We start from the raw sequence: 14,198 nt of genomic DNA on the forward strand, positions 1-14,198 counted from the left end.
ATCAAATCTGGAAGATTCTTTAATCCTGATAACATCTTTCTGAACAACTGTTTATGTTGCGAGCTGAATAATCTCTGATGAAGATAGCTTTATAACTGGACCTGGCGGAGGACAGCTGCTGGCAGGAGGAGTAGGTCGGGTGGGGTCCAGAGTGGCTGCGGTGGCCCAGTGGGTGGTGCTGCTGAATGGCAGGGTGATGATGGGAGGACTGGGCTGGGTCCAGGCTCTCCATGCTGCCTCTGGAGCTGTACTGGTCCGGACTCTTCCTCAGGTAACCCCCGCTGGGATCAAACCCGCCCGACAGGTCGCTGGTTGAAGCGCTGGGAGACGGCGAGAAACAAGACGTTACACATGACAGCATGAATTCCTCCCAATCTCTAAATAATCTCCACTTTATTTGCAGCAGCATGATCTCATACATATATTCTAAAGCATATTCAAAGAATATACACTGAACTAAAAGTACTTAGGGTTGGGTATCATCAGGGGTGTCCAACTCTTTTCTATAATGGGCCACTTTGGCATCATAAAGTCTTTAAAAGGGCCGGTTGCACATGTGTACATAATACATTTGATTTCATAATTTCATTCCAGTTCACATACAAATATTTTAAAAATCACAGTAACATAAATGTAGCACCCTTGGGTCCAGTTTGTACAGTGTATCAGCAAAAAAAAAAGTTGATATTGGAGTGAGTTACACTTTAAACTCATCATTCTGCAACAGTTTTTCTCTTTTCGGACATTTCTAGGTTGTGTTAATGTGGGAAAACTGACATCTAGTGGCAGGATGCTGTTACTACACAGTTAAAAAAAAAATCAACATTTGCTAGAGGAGGCACAGTTTTAGACACTTTATACAATTTTAAAGTTTATATGCCTCTACTTTATGACATAATATGCCTTTCTTGGCTCTTGAGGGCCGGATAAATTGCCTCGACGGGCCAGAATCGGCCCGCGGGCCTTGGGTTTGACACATGTGATCTAGGATGAGCTGATCATAGCTCAGCTTGATTTGATTTGACTCCTATATCGATATTTATTACTTTCAAATCAATGCTCAAAGTCATTCAATCGACCAAACCAGCCAAATATTATATTTATGTTCAATTTATTGAACACTGACATAATAACAGGAACATAAAGTGCATTTGTTTCAATGCATTTAACGTATCACAGAAACCAAAAATGTGCCCAAACGTCTGATTTTAGGGCGAAGGCGCTTCTAAAATCCTGTCCGCCTGTTCCGCTAACTTGATCTTCCTCGCTGTGAACAGTAATGGTGAGCTGTGATATCGCCCCCTAGGGGTTGGGAGGTATATCGATATTGAAAGCCATGTTTTAAAAACATCAATATTAATCTTTGTATCGATTTTTATGCACAGCCCTAAGGATCACCACATCAATATGCATTACTACTGTTAATTTAATTTTTTAAATAGCACTAATCCACTATTATTCATGTTTCTGAAAATGCTCAACTGGTCATTTGTGTCCAATAGCCAAATGGAATAACACAGATAACTTTAAAGCAAAAGAAAGAAATATTGTGCAATGCTTTTTATAGACCTGTCTAAAGCATTTCACACAGTTGACCATGCCATCCTGCTAGACAGACGTAAAGGGTGTGCCTCAGGGGTCCATACTAGAGCCACCGTTGTCACAATTTACGTAAATTCTCTTTGTGACAACTGATGCTACGTCTCATCTGTATGCTGATGACACAGTAATTTACAGTTCTTCTTTCTCAGCTTCAAAATCACTGGAGCTGTTATAGGTTCCTTTCTAACCTTTCTAGGATGTCAGCTGTGCATGGGGTCGAAATTCATGAGAAAATGGTCACATCTTATAAATATCTAGGTATTTAAACTGATGAGAATCTGTCTTTTAAACTGCACGTCCATAAACTCACTATTGAAATTGAAATTGGGTTTCTTTTTTTTTTTTAGAAATAAATCATGTTTTTCTTTGCAAGTTAGAAAACATTTGTTCACCTCTACCCTTTTATCTTTGTTGGACTATGGAGGCCTGCTTTTTATGCATGACCCAGGTCAGTTTTTAAAGAAATTGCTGCTGTTTATCACTGTGCATTGCATTTTGTCACTGGTTGCAGCTATAGTGTACATCATTGCTCCTTATATGCAATTCCACGTTCTCCTTCTCTGTATTCTCGTAGGCTCTCCCACTGGCTGACCTTTATCTACAAATCTATTATTGGACTTACTACTACATATATTTATGTCTACACATGTGTAGAGATTTTAACTGATATAGCCTGCGTTCTCAGGATTTCATCCATCTAATGTGTTTAATCCCATCATACATTACAGTCACTTTAATGTCATTGCCTATTTGCTCACTATTATCTCAGAATATATAAATGCACATTTCTGTAAATGAAGCCTCAAAGCTTTGCATCTCAATGACTTTTTTACCTGGTTAAACAAAGGAATATGTTATAAAGCGTTATGTAGCAAAACTGACTTAACAGAGGAGTTAATGTATAATTAGTAAAAGCAAAATTAGTGGTATGTTGTTTCACAAAAATATAAAAATCAATGTAATTTTATCAGAATAATACACTAAATGGAATGCGTTTTTAATGTGAGACTCCAGACAGAAGACCAAAAAATCTATTATCTGTTATCTATTACCAAGCTCTATCTATTATCTCATAAATATCCTATTTTTCTCTGATGGACTGACAACATGTCCAGGGTGTTCTCCGCCTCTCGTCCAGAGACTGCTGCACATGAAACCCTGGATAAACGGGTATAGATGAAGGGATGAATGGATAGTTTATGTTTGCTGCATCAGCAAACTTGCAGAAAATAAACCTAACATTGACTTTTGAGCTTGAATTTCTTTAGTAATAAATATTCTTTCTTGACAGGTTCTTACCCTCAGCAGCTGGTAACTTGAGTCTTCCATGGGAAGTACTCCTTGATTCTCTAACCTGAAGTTACTTTGAATACTGCAGGTAAGATACTGATTGCTCAGAACTACTCCACACAATCCAGCTTAATTTCTTTAAGACCACTGCTATGAAGTCATGTCTGACTGAAGGCAGCCCAGATGCCTGTTGATGCATATTTGATACAAACCAAGGACTGTATTGGAATCACTTTGCTGCCATCTAGCAATCAGAGTGTGAACAACAACTGGTAGTAATTTAATAAAGTATCAGAAATGACCTATTTAAAGACTTTAATGAATTTAATCAGCTCTTTTATTTTCAGAGGCTTTGTAAATGAACAATCCACCAGCAACTAGCGTGTCTTGCTTGTTTTAAAGTTGGAGCCCTGCAGTTGAAAGTGCTGCTTCCCGTCTCAACAGGAATGTAAATGCGTCGGCGTCACAGTCTGACCCAGCAATCCCTTCGGCCGGACACAATGCAATTACAGCTCCAGGGAAGAGGACAGTGTTTGTTGTACCTTTTCCCTCGAGGTCTCCTCCAAGTTTCTGGATTTGAATTTTCTATTTGTCCTCTTCCACGGAGGATAGTTTGAGACGTTTATAAATGAATATTTTATCAGCAGGACTGAAGGGTGGACGGCGTTGCCATGAGAGACCTGCAGCCAGGGAGTGAACTGCAGCAGGAATGAAGATCTCTGTTGGCTCAGACGTCAGGGTTTCGTCCGCTCACACAGCCGCCTCAGGAGGTTTTATTTGCTCCCTACTTCTGTTTAACAGAATCTGTTAAAGAACACCAAGAGCAACCCTTTCTCTACACTTAGAGAAGATCAACAATTTTTTTTGGCTAATTTTGTGCAGCTGTTCTCACACTAGTTCAGATACTTTAAGATGTTAATGAAAGTTAGATTCTGAATGCTAAGAGCAGAAGTAAAACAGGATTCTTCGATGTCTCCTAGTAACCATATCGGTAAAAACAGTTAGTTCGAAAAAGGTCCCTTGTTCTTAAATAACCTGCTAAAAGCTGTTGTTCAAAGGGCCCAGACAAAAGCTAATTTCTTCATATTTTCCCTCTCAGCTGCAACCTTTTTTTTATCTTGAAAAGTAGTTTTCATCAGATGTTCTCCAGTATTTCTGAAGGTCTTTTAGTATTTCTATTTGGACTAAAGCTGCTTTTTATCTCATTTTCTGTCAGGTACTGTAACTTCTTCAGAGTAATTTAGAATCTTATTTAAATTGGCACCTATATCTGATCTATAAACTATTCAGGCAGAGAAAGGCATCTAGGCATTGATTTTAAATCAGATCTTTAGGAATGTGTGACAGATATTATACATAAATAGTCTATTTTTTTATTAAAAAAGGTATTCACAGCAAGAACCAATCTGCTTAGGCTATAAACTATATTTTGCACAGTGGGATGAAATTCATATCACAGCAACTTTGAGCATTGATAATATGCATACAAATACAAATATAGAAAGTATCCTGTAAATTCTAGAAAGTAACCTGTAAGTTCCAGACAGTAATCTGCAAATTCTATAAAGCAACCTGTACATTGTGACATCCTAAAAAACAAAAAACTTTATAGATGCCAATGCAAAATACAAAAGCTGTTAGCACTTAGCTCAAAGTATTGCTAGCCTGTAGCTACATGCTAACGGGCTAAGCTAGTTTAAAATTTTTTTCCACAAACAAAAATGGTTTTACACAATGAATCTCAAACTGTGGTTCTGTTAATACTGGTTATTCTAAGTATCTATGTAATGATTCCAAGGGGAGAAACTTAAGTTACATGTTAAATAATAATTAAACCCTAAAAACATGATTTACTATTATGGCAAGCTAATGAGCAGAGATGGCCAATAAAGAGGTGAGTCCAGGCACATTTCTGTCCAAATAACAAACACAAAACTCAAGAAACAGAATTTGTATTTACATTATTTTGAGACCATTTACAGAAACTTAAATGGACAAGACTGAACCGGGTTAGAACCACCAGCTACTCTCAAATTCTCCTTTGGGGCTAACTAGCAACAAAACCACAAAATATGACTGAAGCACTCTCAAAACTGGATTAATTCTGGATTAATTTGTTTTAGGTGAGAGATAATATGATATGTGAAGATATTCCTGAAAAAAGTATTACACAAAACCTGCTTAGGTTGAGCGGTTCCAACCAGACATATAGAAGCTGTTAATGTTGTTGACCCACATCAAGGATTCACCTTTTTTTTTTAGACCCTATACCGCTTTAAAAACATGGCAGTGACTAAGAAGTCTGAAAGGGTCTGTCACTGGTTAAACAGACCAGAATCCTCACGATTTAATATATGCTGATCACAAATAGCTGAAAATATACACAGACCCTCCAGACTCCGTCCTCTAACCTGGTGGGGTAGCTCTGGTGCCAGGAGGTGCTCATCGAGTCCGTCATCCCCTCACCGAGGTCCGGGTGACCTTCGCCAAGCTTCGTGGAGTGCCAGGAATGAGGACGAGACGCCTGTTCACTGCGTCTGTGGAGGTAAAACGCAGCGACGGGTTGAGAGAGAGGATATTGCTGGATTTTATGGCGCCATGTTTAGGATATTGCCAGGAGATTGCTGTTATTTGTGTAACACATCAAGCAATGCTCAGAAAGGACCAGCAACCATGCATTAGACAAAGAGATGCTGAAATTATACCTCCGAAGAGAAATAACAACATTACAGAGATTTGTTTTATAGGAGGCCAGACTTTCTCTTTCCTGAACATGGCTGAAGTTAGCAAAAATGAGCAAAAATCAGAAAAAAAAACTGCCAAAGCAAAAAAAGAAAGAAAGGGAAAAATCACATATAAAAGGTTTGGCAGATTAAAGGAAAGGATTGGGGGGAATTAGGGATGGCCCATGAGTTTCTTCAGAAAATAACAGTAGCTAAACAATTCTTAGATTTGAAAGCACTTAGAGTCCCCACCCCCAAGTATGAGGACTTTTACTGCTTAAATGAGGAAATAAAGCAACATTTTAAAAATAGTTCAATATTGAAAAAAAAAAACATGTCAATAAATGGACAGTTAATATGAAAAATATCCAATAAATGTTGTCATTTTAATTTCTAACATCAAGTACCCAAAACCTCTTTATACGATTTTCTCTATAGTACTTGCATAATTTTGTTTACAGTATACATTATTGTTGTCTACCGTTTGTACATGTATTTATTTCAAAAGATATTTATGCATTGGTTTTACAATGTGTTTAGAAACGAGTTGGAGTTTTCAATATTTATACATCATTATACATCAAAAGTATTTTGTAACTACCTCAATTAATTTATTGTCATATTTTATATTCCTCTCACCATTTGCATCGCTGTACCTTTGTGGCTCTTTTACCCGCTTTGCCATTGTTTCTATGTTATTAAGCAATTTATATGTTTCAGCCTCTTAAATTCTGGCAGTCTCAGTCCTCCATACTTAATATTCTGGTACAGGCTACTTTCTGGTTTCTCTGTTGCAGCGGACCACAACGAAATGCGCAGCAGTTGAAAAGGAGTAAATAGGGTATTTTCTAATTAGTTAAAATAGTTAACATTAAATAAGATGTCCAATTTTGTTAAACCATTGAAGAAGTAGCCAATGTTAAAAAAAGGTTTTGCACAGTAGCTCCAAATGTCTTTGTTTTCTGTGTTAACATGAAAAGCTGTAAGAACCCTCTAGTATGGAGGACTTTTATGACCATAACTGGGGAAACACAGAGAGTTATTAATCACTCAGGTTACATTCTCAACAAATTAAACATTAAATTGAATATCCAAAAATGGCAATTTTTGTAGGCATTGCTTTTTTTAATTATTTACCATAGAGATAATATTCCCATATGATTTTTATGAGTGTACCAGTTAATTTACTTGATTCCTTTTAATTTTACACCCATGTATATACATCTGTATTACTGTTGATAGATAGATAGATAGATAGATAGATAGATAGATAGATAGATAGATAGATAGATAGATAGATAGATAGATAGATAGATAGATAGATAGATAGATAGATAGATAGATAGATAGATAGATAGATAGATAGACAGACAGACATTTTATTTAGTTATACATTCTACTTAAGTTTACAATTTAAAATACAGATCCTTTTGTTTTCTTGACTAATATTTATACTGGAACATTTATTTTCATTTGTCTTCACCTTTCATTGTTTTGCTCAACATTCAAATGTATTTGAACCACAGAGGTAATTGAGTATATATATATATATATATATATATATATATATATATATATATATATATATATATATATATATATATATATATATACACACACACATACTGCCTCCCTAAGTTTTGACAGTCTTGGTCCTCCGTACTCAACATTGTGATCTAAATGTCATGCTGCGGGGAATTTTGATGAAATATACACCAGCTGATGTGAATAATAATTAAATAAGATGTCCAACTGTGTTCAGAGTAACAGCTGAATGAGGGGTAATTTCTTTGTCTATTTTTCCACTCTTGCTGGGAAATATTTGACCGATCTCGTGACAAAGTCCAGATGTATGAGTCAGGCCAGGATGGCAGCCTGAGGTCTGCCTGTGAACTCGCCGTCACGTATTCAACCTAAACAGATGCAAGGTGCAACACAGGGGCCTGGATAAAGGAAGCGGAACACGCTGTTTCATTAACTGCAGACTGCAGTGACATCACGGCGGCATCGCTCCAGTTCTTCGGCTTCAATGCAGTCATTGTTCCTGTCATGTGCCGCCGGGCCTCTGTGCAGAAAACCTGCGTGATCTCAAACGCTCACGCCCCGGTCATGCTTTCTATTTCTGAAATGTGTTTGTCTGTTTGCTCCCTTAACAGATCCACATTCACAGCACCAGATGTTTTAAAGTGCTCCAAGGAATAAGCCTCTGAAAGGAGTTCATTATCTGAGCTGAAGGCAGAGAAATTATATTTTCAGGGTTAAATATCAGCCCAATCTGCTTTCCCACACACTGCATCATCTGAATGGTCTCCATACTCAGAGCAGACCCCAAAAACACAACATCTTCTGATAAAGTAGGTGCTAACCTGCTCCACAAAAGCAATTAATAGCCTCTAAGCCATCATTTCTGTTAATGTGAGCGTGCATTTCTATTAAAACATGATAACATCTCTGCAAGCACCTGAAACCAAAAGCAGCTTCTGCACTTTCTGGATTTACAAGATGGAAATCAACAACTCAGAGGCCAGAAACAGGATAAACCTGCAAATTAATGAACGTGTTATCTCGATTCCAGTATCCAGTCGTTAAAAAAAAAGAAAGTACAACCTCTTTACATAGCAGGACAGGAGATACTGAAAGAAGATCCTCTTTATCAGGTATTTAAATGATTTAAATGTTGCTTCAGATCCAGTTAACTGTATGATCTGAAACGCTCCGGATAACAACAGGTGATGTAAGGTTACCTTTACAACAGGTCTATATCGTGGCCTTTTATTAAATAAACATTATTGCTGTCTCCACCGTGTCTTTCTGTAAGTTCCTCCTTGTATAAATAACATTTTAGATATCCAGAATGACATTCTTGTCAGCAAACATCATCTCAGCCGCCGCCAACGTCAGTCTCCCCAGAACCAACCAGGAAACTTATTTCTAATCTGTAATCCTTCACGTTTAATTTCTTCCAGCAATAATCATTATTCTCATTGCTTACCAGTAATGACGTTACTTTATTTATTTATTTTTAATCTAAAATGGGAATCTGAAATAGATCCAAGACAGGATAAAGTGTTAAAACAGCCACACATGCCAGAGCAGCGATAAGAAGCCATATTATTCTGCACAATAAACTCATTTAGAAGAGGAAATGTGCTGATTATCTCCTCAGCTGAAGAATCTAACTTTTAAATCATTGTGATGAGTGGAGGAAACTGCGGATTCTAACCAGAGCGGCTTTCGTCCGATCCAAACAATGATAAAAGTCTTTTTGTGACTGACGCGTTACTTTAGCAGCAGCGGCGACAGAATGGCTGAGAAGTAACAGAATAAAGGCGTTGCAATGGCCTAGTCAAAGTCCAGACCTGGGCCGGACTGAAAAGCTGTTGTTGGACATAGGGGTGGGCGATATATCGAATATACTCACTGTATCTCGAGTTTTCCTCGCCGCGATATTAAAAATGACTTTATCGTGTGCAAATTTTCACGGCAAGATTGAGCCGTTGTATTTAATTCACTGTGAGTTTAGTTTCTCCCACATTCTGTGAACGCATCACTCGTTCCGCCTCCAAGCCAGAAAGCGCCCCAAACACCGAAGGAAACTTTAATTAAACCAGCCGTAAAACAGTTGAAACTGGCGTCTTCTTTTGATAAATCCCATATGACAGAAAAGAAAAAACGTTTGTTTAAAATTTTCCCAGCACATAAAGAGCAATGGAAATATTTTTTAGATGCTCTGAATATGTAGCTGCGACTGGTCAGTTGATTTTATAGTCACTATACAAGCTTTTGTTTTTGGGATTGTCACATTTTTATTATACAGATTTATATGTCTTAAGCACAAAAGAGCACCTTATATTTTAGGTTTATTTTTGTGTTAGATTTTTTCTTGGTGTTCATTTTGGCAGCTGGGATGTTCTGTTTTTTAAAGGTCCAGTGTTGACCACGAAAGAGCTTTAATGTGACAATATTGTAATTTGTGAAAAGCTTCTATGTGCAGCTGTGGTTAAAAAATGGCTAAAATATAACATTTTAAATTAATTTTTATTTTGCAATACATCTTTCAAATGAAAAAAAAATTACACGTTAATATGAGATATACCAATGCAACTTTAGGCACTATTTGTCTAAAAACATTTGTTATTCAGGGTTATTTAAACATATCGTGATATATATCGTGTATCGCGATAGAGCCCAAAGATATCGTGATATTAGATTTTCTTCATAACGGTCCCTGCTGTGGTTCAGATCACCGGGTGGAGAAGTTTCAGTTATAAACTGATGCATTAAACCTTTACGCCTGAAAGATGTCTGGCCGTGTCTATTTTTATGTCTCTGCTTAGGACGCACATTTCCAGCGCGCTCCACATCCTCACACATGATAATTTTAGTGATTTCTGTTTCTGCAGCCACTAATCCCTCTGACATCGCCGTTGTTGTGTTTTCACACAGTTATCTGAGCGGCGGCGATAACGGCTCCAGTATCGCACCCTGACCATCGTCACTTTCGGCCAATCCCGCGGCTCGGCTGTTTATTCACAGAGATAAACAGGAAACGATGTTATCTGGCCAGGCTGGAGACAGAGGACATGAAAGCCAGCATGTCTCTGACCCACGGGGACCTGGGGGACGACAGGACGTGACTGGAATGCCTCAAAACCTTTTATCTGCACTTTTGCAGATAGTCATCCTCACAGTTTACTGCAGGAACCACTGGTTGACATTCCAAGCTGGGCCTCTCAGTACCAAAAAAGCTCCATGCTCTTTTTAGCAAACTGCCACTAATCCCAAAACTTTTCACATTTTGAACGCTACAGCAATAAATTTCAACGATTCTATGTGACAGACCAACACACAGCGAGGCATAATTATAAAGAGGAAGGGAAACTGATAGATAAAAATCTGAAAAGTGTGGCATGCATTTTTATTTTGGCCCCTTGGGTCGATACGAAGTAGAACCGCCTTTCTTTGAACAACAATTTTCCCTCCTTGTCAAACAGTTCTGGTAAGGTTTAAGTCTGGACTTTGACTAGGCCGTTCTAACCCATGACTCTGCTTGGATCTAATGCATCCCATAATACCCCTGGCTCTGTGTTCAGGATGGTCGTCCTGCTGGAAGTTGAACCTCCACATAACCTCACCTGCTAGCTGAATTCTCACAAACATCTTGTCCCGCTCCGGCTTCAGACGTTTGTTTCCTAACGAAAAAACGGTTTGGGCCAATCAGGTTGCAGTATTATGGTTTAAGGCGGGACATAGCCAGAACTGGTGGTGCCACCACCATGTGACACAGTGAGGATGGTGTTACTTTTTTTATCCCATCTGAGCAGAGCACCTTTTTGCCTCGCCGTGTCATGTATACGGTTGCAGGTGAACTTTAAGCAGGACGAATTATAGCTTTCTTTAAATGATCCATAAAAGGACAAATTTGTGAAGTCCGCAGCTAATAGTCTCCAACCTAAGCTGTGGATCTCTGCAGCTCCTCCAGAGCCACCATGGTCCTCCTGCTTCTCTGATCAATGCTCTCCTGGTCCAGCCTGTCAGTCCAGGTGGACGTCCATGTCCTGGTAGGTCTGCACCAGGGCTGTGCATAAAAACTGCTACAAAGATTAATATTGATGTTTTTAAAAACGATTTAATATCGATATTCTGGCTTTCAATATATTGATCTACCTCCGAACCCCTAGGGGGCGATATCACAGCGCCATTACTGGTCACAGTGAGGAAGAGCAAGGGAGACGAGTTTGCGGAATGGACGACAGGATGTGAGAAGCTCCTTCTAAATGCTTTCAACTAAATGCTCTTTATGTCCCTATTAATATATCAGTGTTCAATAAATAGAACACTTTCACAAGTGGAGCAGTACTGCTTTTGCCATAGTGCTCTGCTTGATTTATGAATGTGAATAGTTTTATTATGATTCATGCGGGGAATATCTCAAATGATATGGACACTGCAATGGGAAAGTAGGAGAGCAAAGAAAGAACAAGAAGAAAAAAAGAAAAGGTGAAAGAAAGAGGAGATAAAAGGAAGAGAATGATAAAACAATTATTGAAAAAAAAAACATGTACTTCGTTTAATTGAAAATCTGCAGTTCCTATATTGTCCACGAGGGGCGCTGTGTTTTAATCAGCAGATGGTAGCACTGAGCTTCAGATGTGGAAAATTGATTTTAAATAATTTCTTAATTTTTATCTGTTTGATGTATTTTGTCATGCAGGACAGGGTTTTTAAGTTCCAAAAATGTGAATAAATGTATTTCAACATTGTACAATCACTGTGATCAGTTCTTATGCATAATGCACAAGTAAATGTTTAACTGAGTAAAAGTATTGTTGAAATTGCACATACTTTTCTTAAAAACTCTGAGGTTATTCATAATATATTGTGTAAAAGTGAAATTCACTTAATATAAAAATCAACAACAAGTCCACATTTATTAGTTCTATTTAATCTTGCAATGTCTTTACTGGTGTGGCCCTCTAGAGATCAGATTAAGCTGAATGCGGCCCCTAAACCAAAATGAGTTTGACACCCCTGCCATAGATCATAACTGATTAATAAAGGTATTAGAACAAAAAGAGACTGAATAAAAGGTACACTTTTCAGACTTTTACCAGTGAAGATGTTCAATGCCGGCCATCGTTTTGCTTCCACTTTACAGCTAAGCACAACTTTGTGTTGGTTTGTCACATAAGGTCCTTTTACAAACTCTGTGGTTGAAACGCGACAATAATTCTGCAAGGCTGTACAGGTGAGAAAGTTTCAGTGCAAAGCGCTGATGTCATGTCCATGTTTAACGTCACGCTGACGTTAAGCCGAGTCACCGGAGCCGTTTCCTAAGATCTGAGTTTGTCTGTGAAAACTACCGGGACTCAAAGATCTGCTGAAACACCACAGAGGCTACATCTGAAGCGCCGATGGTGCGTTCAAACGTCACGCAGCTCAAATCTTCAGCGTTAAAGGTGTTTAATGACATCCATATAAATACAGACTGTGGAAGAACCACCGTGCTGGTTCTGTTGGACCTCAGTGCTGCATTGATACTGTTGATCACTCCATCCTGTTAGAACGCCTGGAGAACTGGGTCGGCCTCTCTGGTACAGCTCTCCACTGGTTTAAATCCTACTTAAAGGACTTTTAGTGTCAGCAGGTAACTTTACATCAGAGATGACATAAATCACATGTGGGGTTCCAAGGGTCCATCCTGGGTTCCTCCTGTTCTAGATCTACATGCTCCTCTAGCTCAGATCATAAACATCATCAGACAGAGGAGAGATCCAGAGTTAGCTCACAGCTTCAGCTGCTTCAGCTAGGAACCACTGATCAGGCCTAAAACCTGGGAGTAGTGATGGACTCACACCTGAACCTCCATCTAAAGACAAAGTGGACCTTCTAGAACCTGGAGAACATTTCCAGGATTAAAGGACTGATGTCTCAGCAGGATCTGGAGAAACTGATCCATGTTTATCTTTAGTAGAACTGATCATAGAGAACATGGACCCGGTTCTGAAGTCCTCACTAAGACTAAGAACGTAGAGAACATGGACCCGGTTCTGAAGTCCTCACTAAGACTAAAAACGTAGAGAACATGGACCCGGTTCTGAAGTCCTTCCATGGCTTTAAAAATCCTTCTGTTAGTCTATAAATCCCTGAATTAGCACCTAAATCCATCACAGACTTGTTATCAGGGCATCAACCCTCCAGACCACTCAGGTCTTCTGGCTCCAGCCTGCTCTGCAGAACCAGAACCAGAACCAGAACCAGACATGGAGAAGCAGCATTTAGTTCCTATGCTCCACTGATCTGGAACAAACTCCCAGAAAAGTGGAAAAGTGCTGAAAGCCTGAGTTCCTTTAAATCAAGATTAAATACACATTTGTTCAGGAATGCCTTCGACTGTTCTAGTTAAACTGTTTTACTGAAACATCTATAGTTTAACTTTGTTGTCCAATTGTTTTTAAAATCATTAATATTTCCTTCTATGTTTTTTTTGTTTCAATTTTACTACATTTTATTCCAACTTGCTTTTATTCAGTTTTATTTTCCAATATTTTAATCATGTAAATCACTTTGCGTTGTCCTTGTACTGAAATGTGCTGTAATAATAAATCTGCCTTAACACTCCTACATCCTCCAGAGCAGCAAACTGAACTCCTGGGTTTCTACAGCCGATAACCAGTGAATCACGTCGGTTTGATTAGGAATAAACCAAAAAGTGAGAGCATCACTTTTCTAGTTTTCTCTGCAAAAAAACAAACATTTTTGATGATACCGATGATCTACAGAAAACTGTGACTGAACGGCGTTCCAGGCGTTGAACCCTCGGCGCGTCCCGCTGCTTTACCTGGACGTGAACCTCAGCACCTTGGAGATGAGGCCCGTCGCCAGCTTGTTGACGCTGGTTTCAGACGGCGACCGACACAGAGCGCCGTCCGAGCGCCCCAGCTCCCGTTTCTTCTGCTTCTTCCTCAGCTTCCTGCGGTAAAACACCTCCAGCAGCTCCATCGGAACAAATCTCAGTCCCACACCTTCTGGTTTCTGCTCCTCAGCACTTCTCCTCAGCACTAATCCAACTTTTCTCACCGT

General features: G+C 38.9%; 1 protein-coding gene across 1 annotated transcript in view; it reads right to left on the minus strand.

The window, feature by feature from the left end:
- The window catches only part of shroom3 (shroom family member 3), an 82,180-nt gene that overhangs the window by 27,487 nt on the left and 40,495 nt on the right, over positions 1-14,198 (minus strand). Inside the window, exons 4-5 of the mRNA XM_036140696.1 lie at positions 5,304-5,429; positions 102-320 (exon numbers count right to left, since the gene is read on the minus strand). Of these exons, the coding sequence (XP_035996589.1) occupies positions 102-320; positions 5,304-5,429 (345 nt within the window). The remainder of the gene's footprint in view (positions 1-101; positions 321-5,303; positions 5,430-14,198) is intronic.

The sequence above is a fragment of the Fundulus heteroclitus genome, chromosome 8, assembly GCF_011125445.2.
Source record: "Fundulus heteroclitus isolate FHET01 chromosome 8, MU-UCD_Fhet_4.1, whole genome shotgun sequence".
In the NCBI taxonomy this organism is placed as follows: domain Eukaryota; kingdom Metazoa; phylum Chordata; class Actinopteri; order Cyprinodontiformes; family Fundulidae; genus Fundulus; species Fundulus heteroclitus.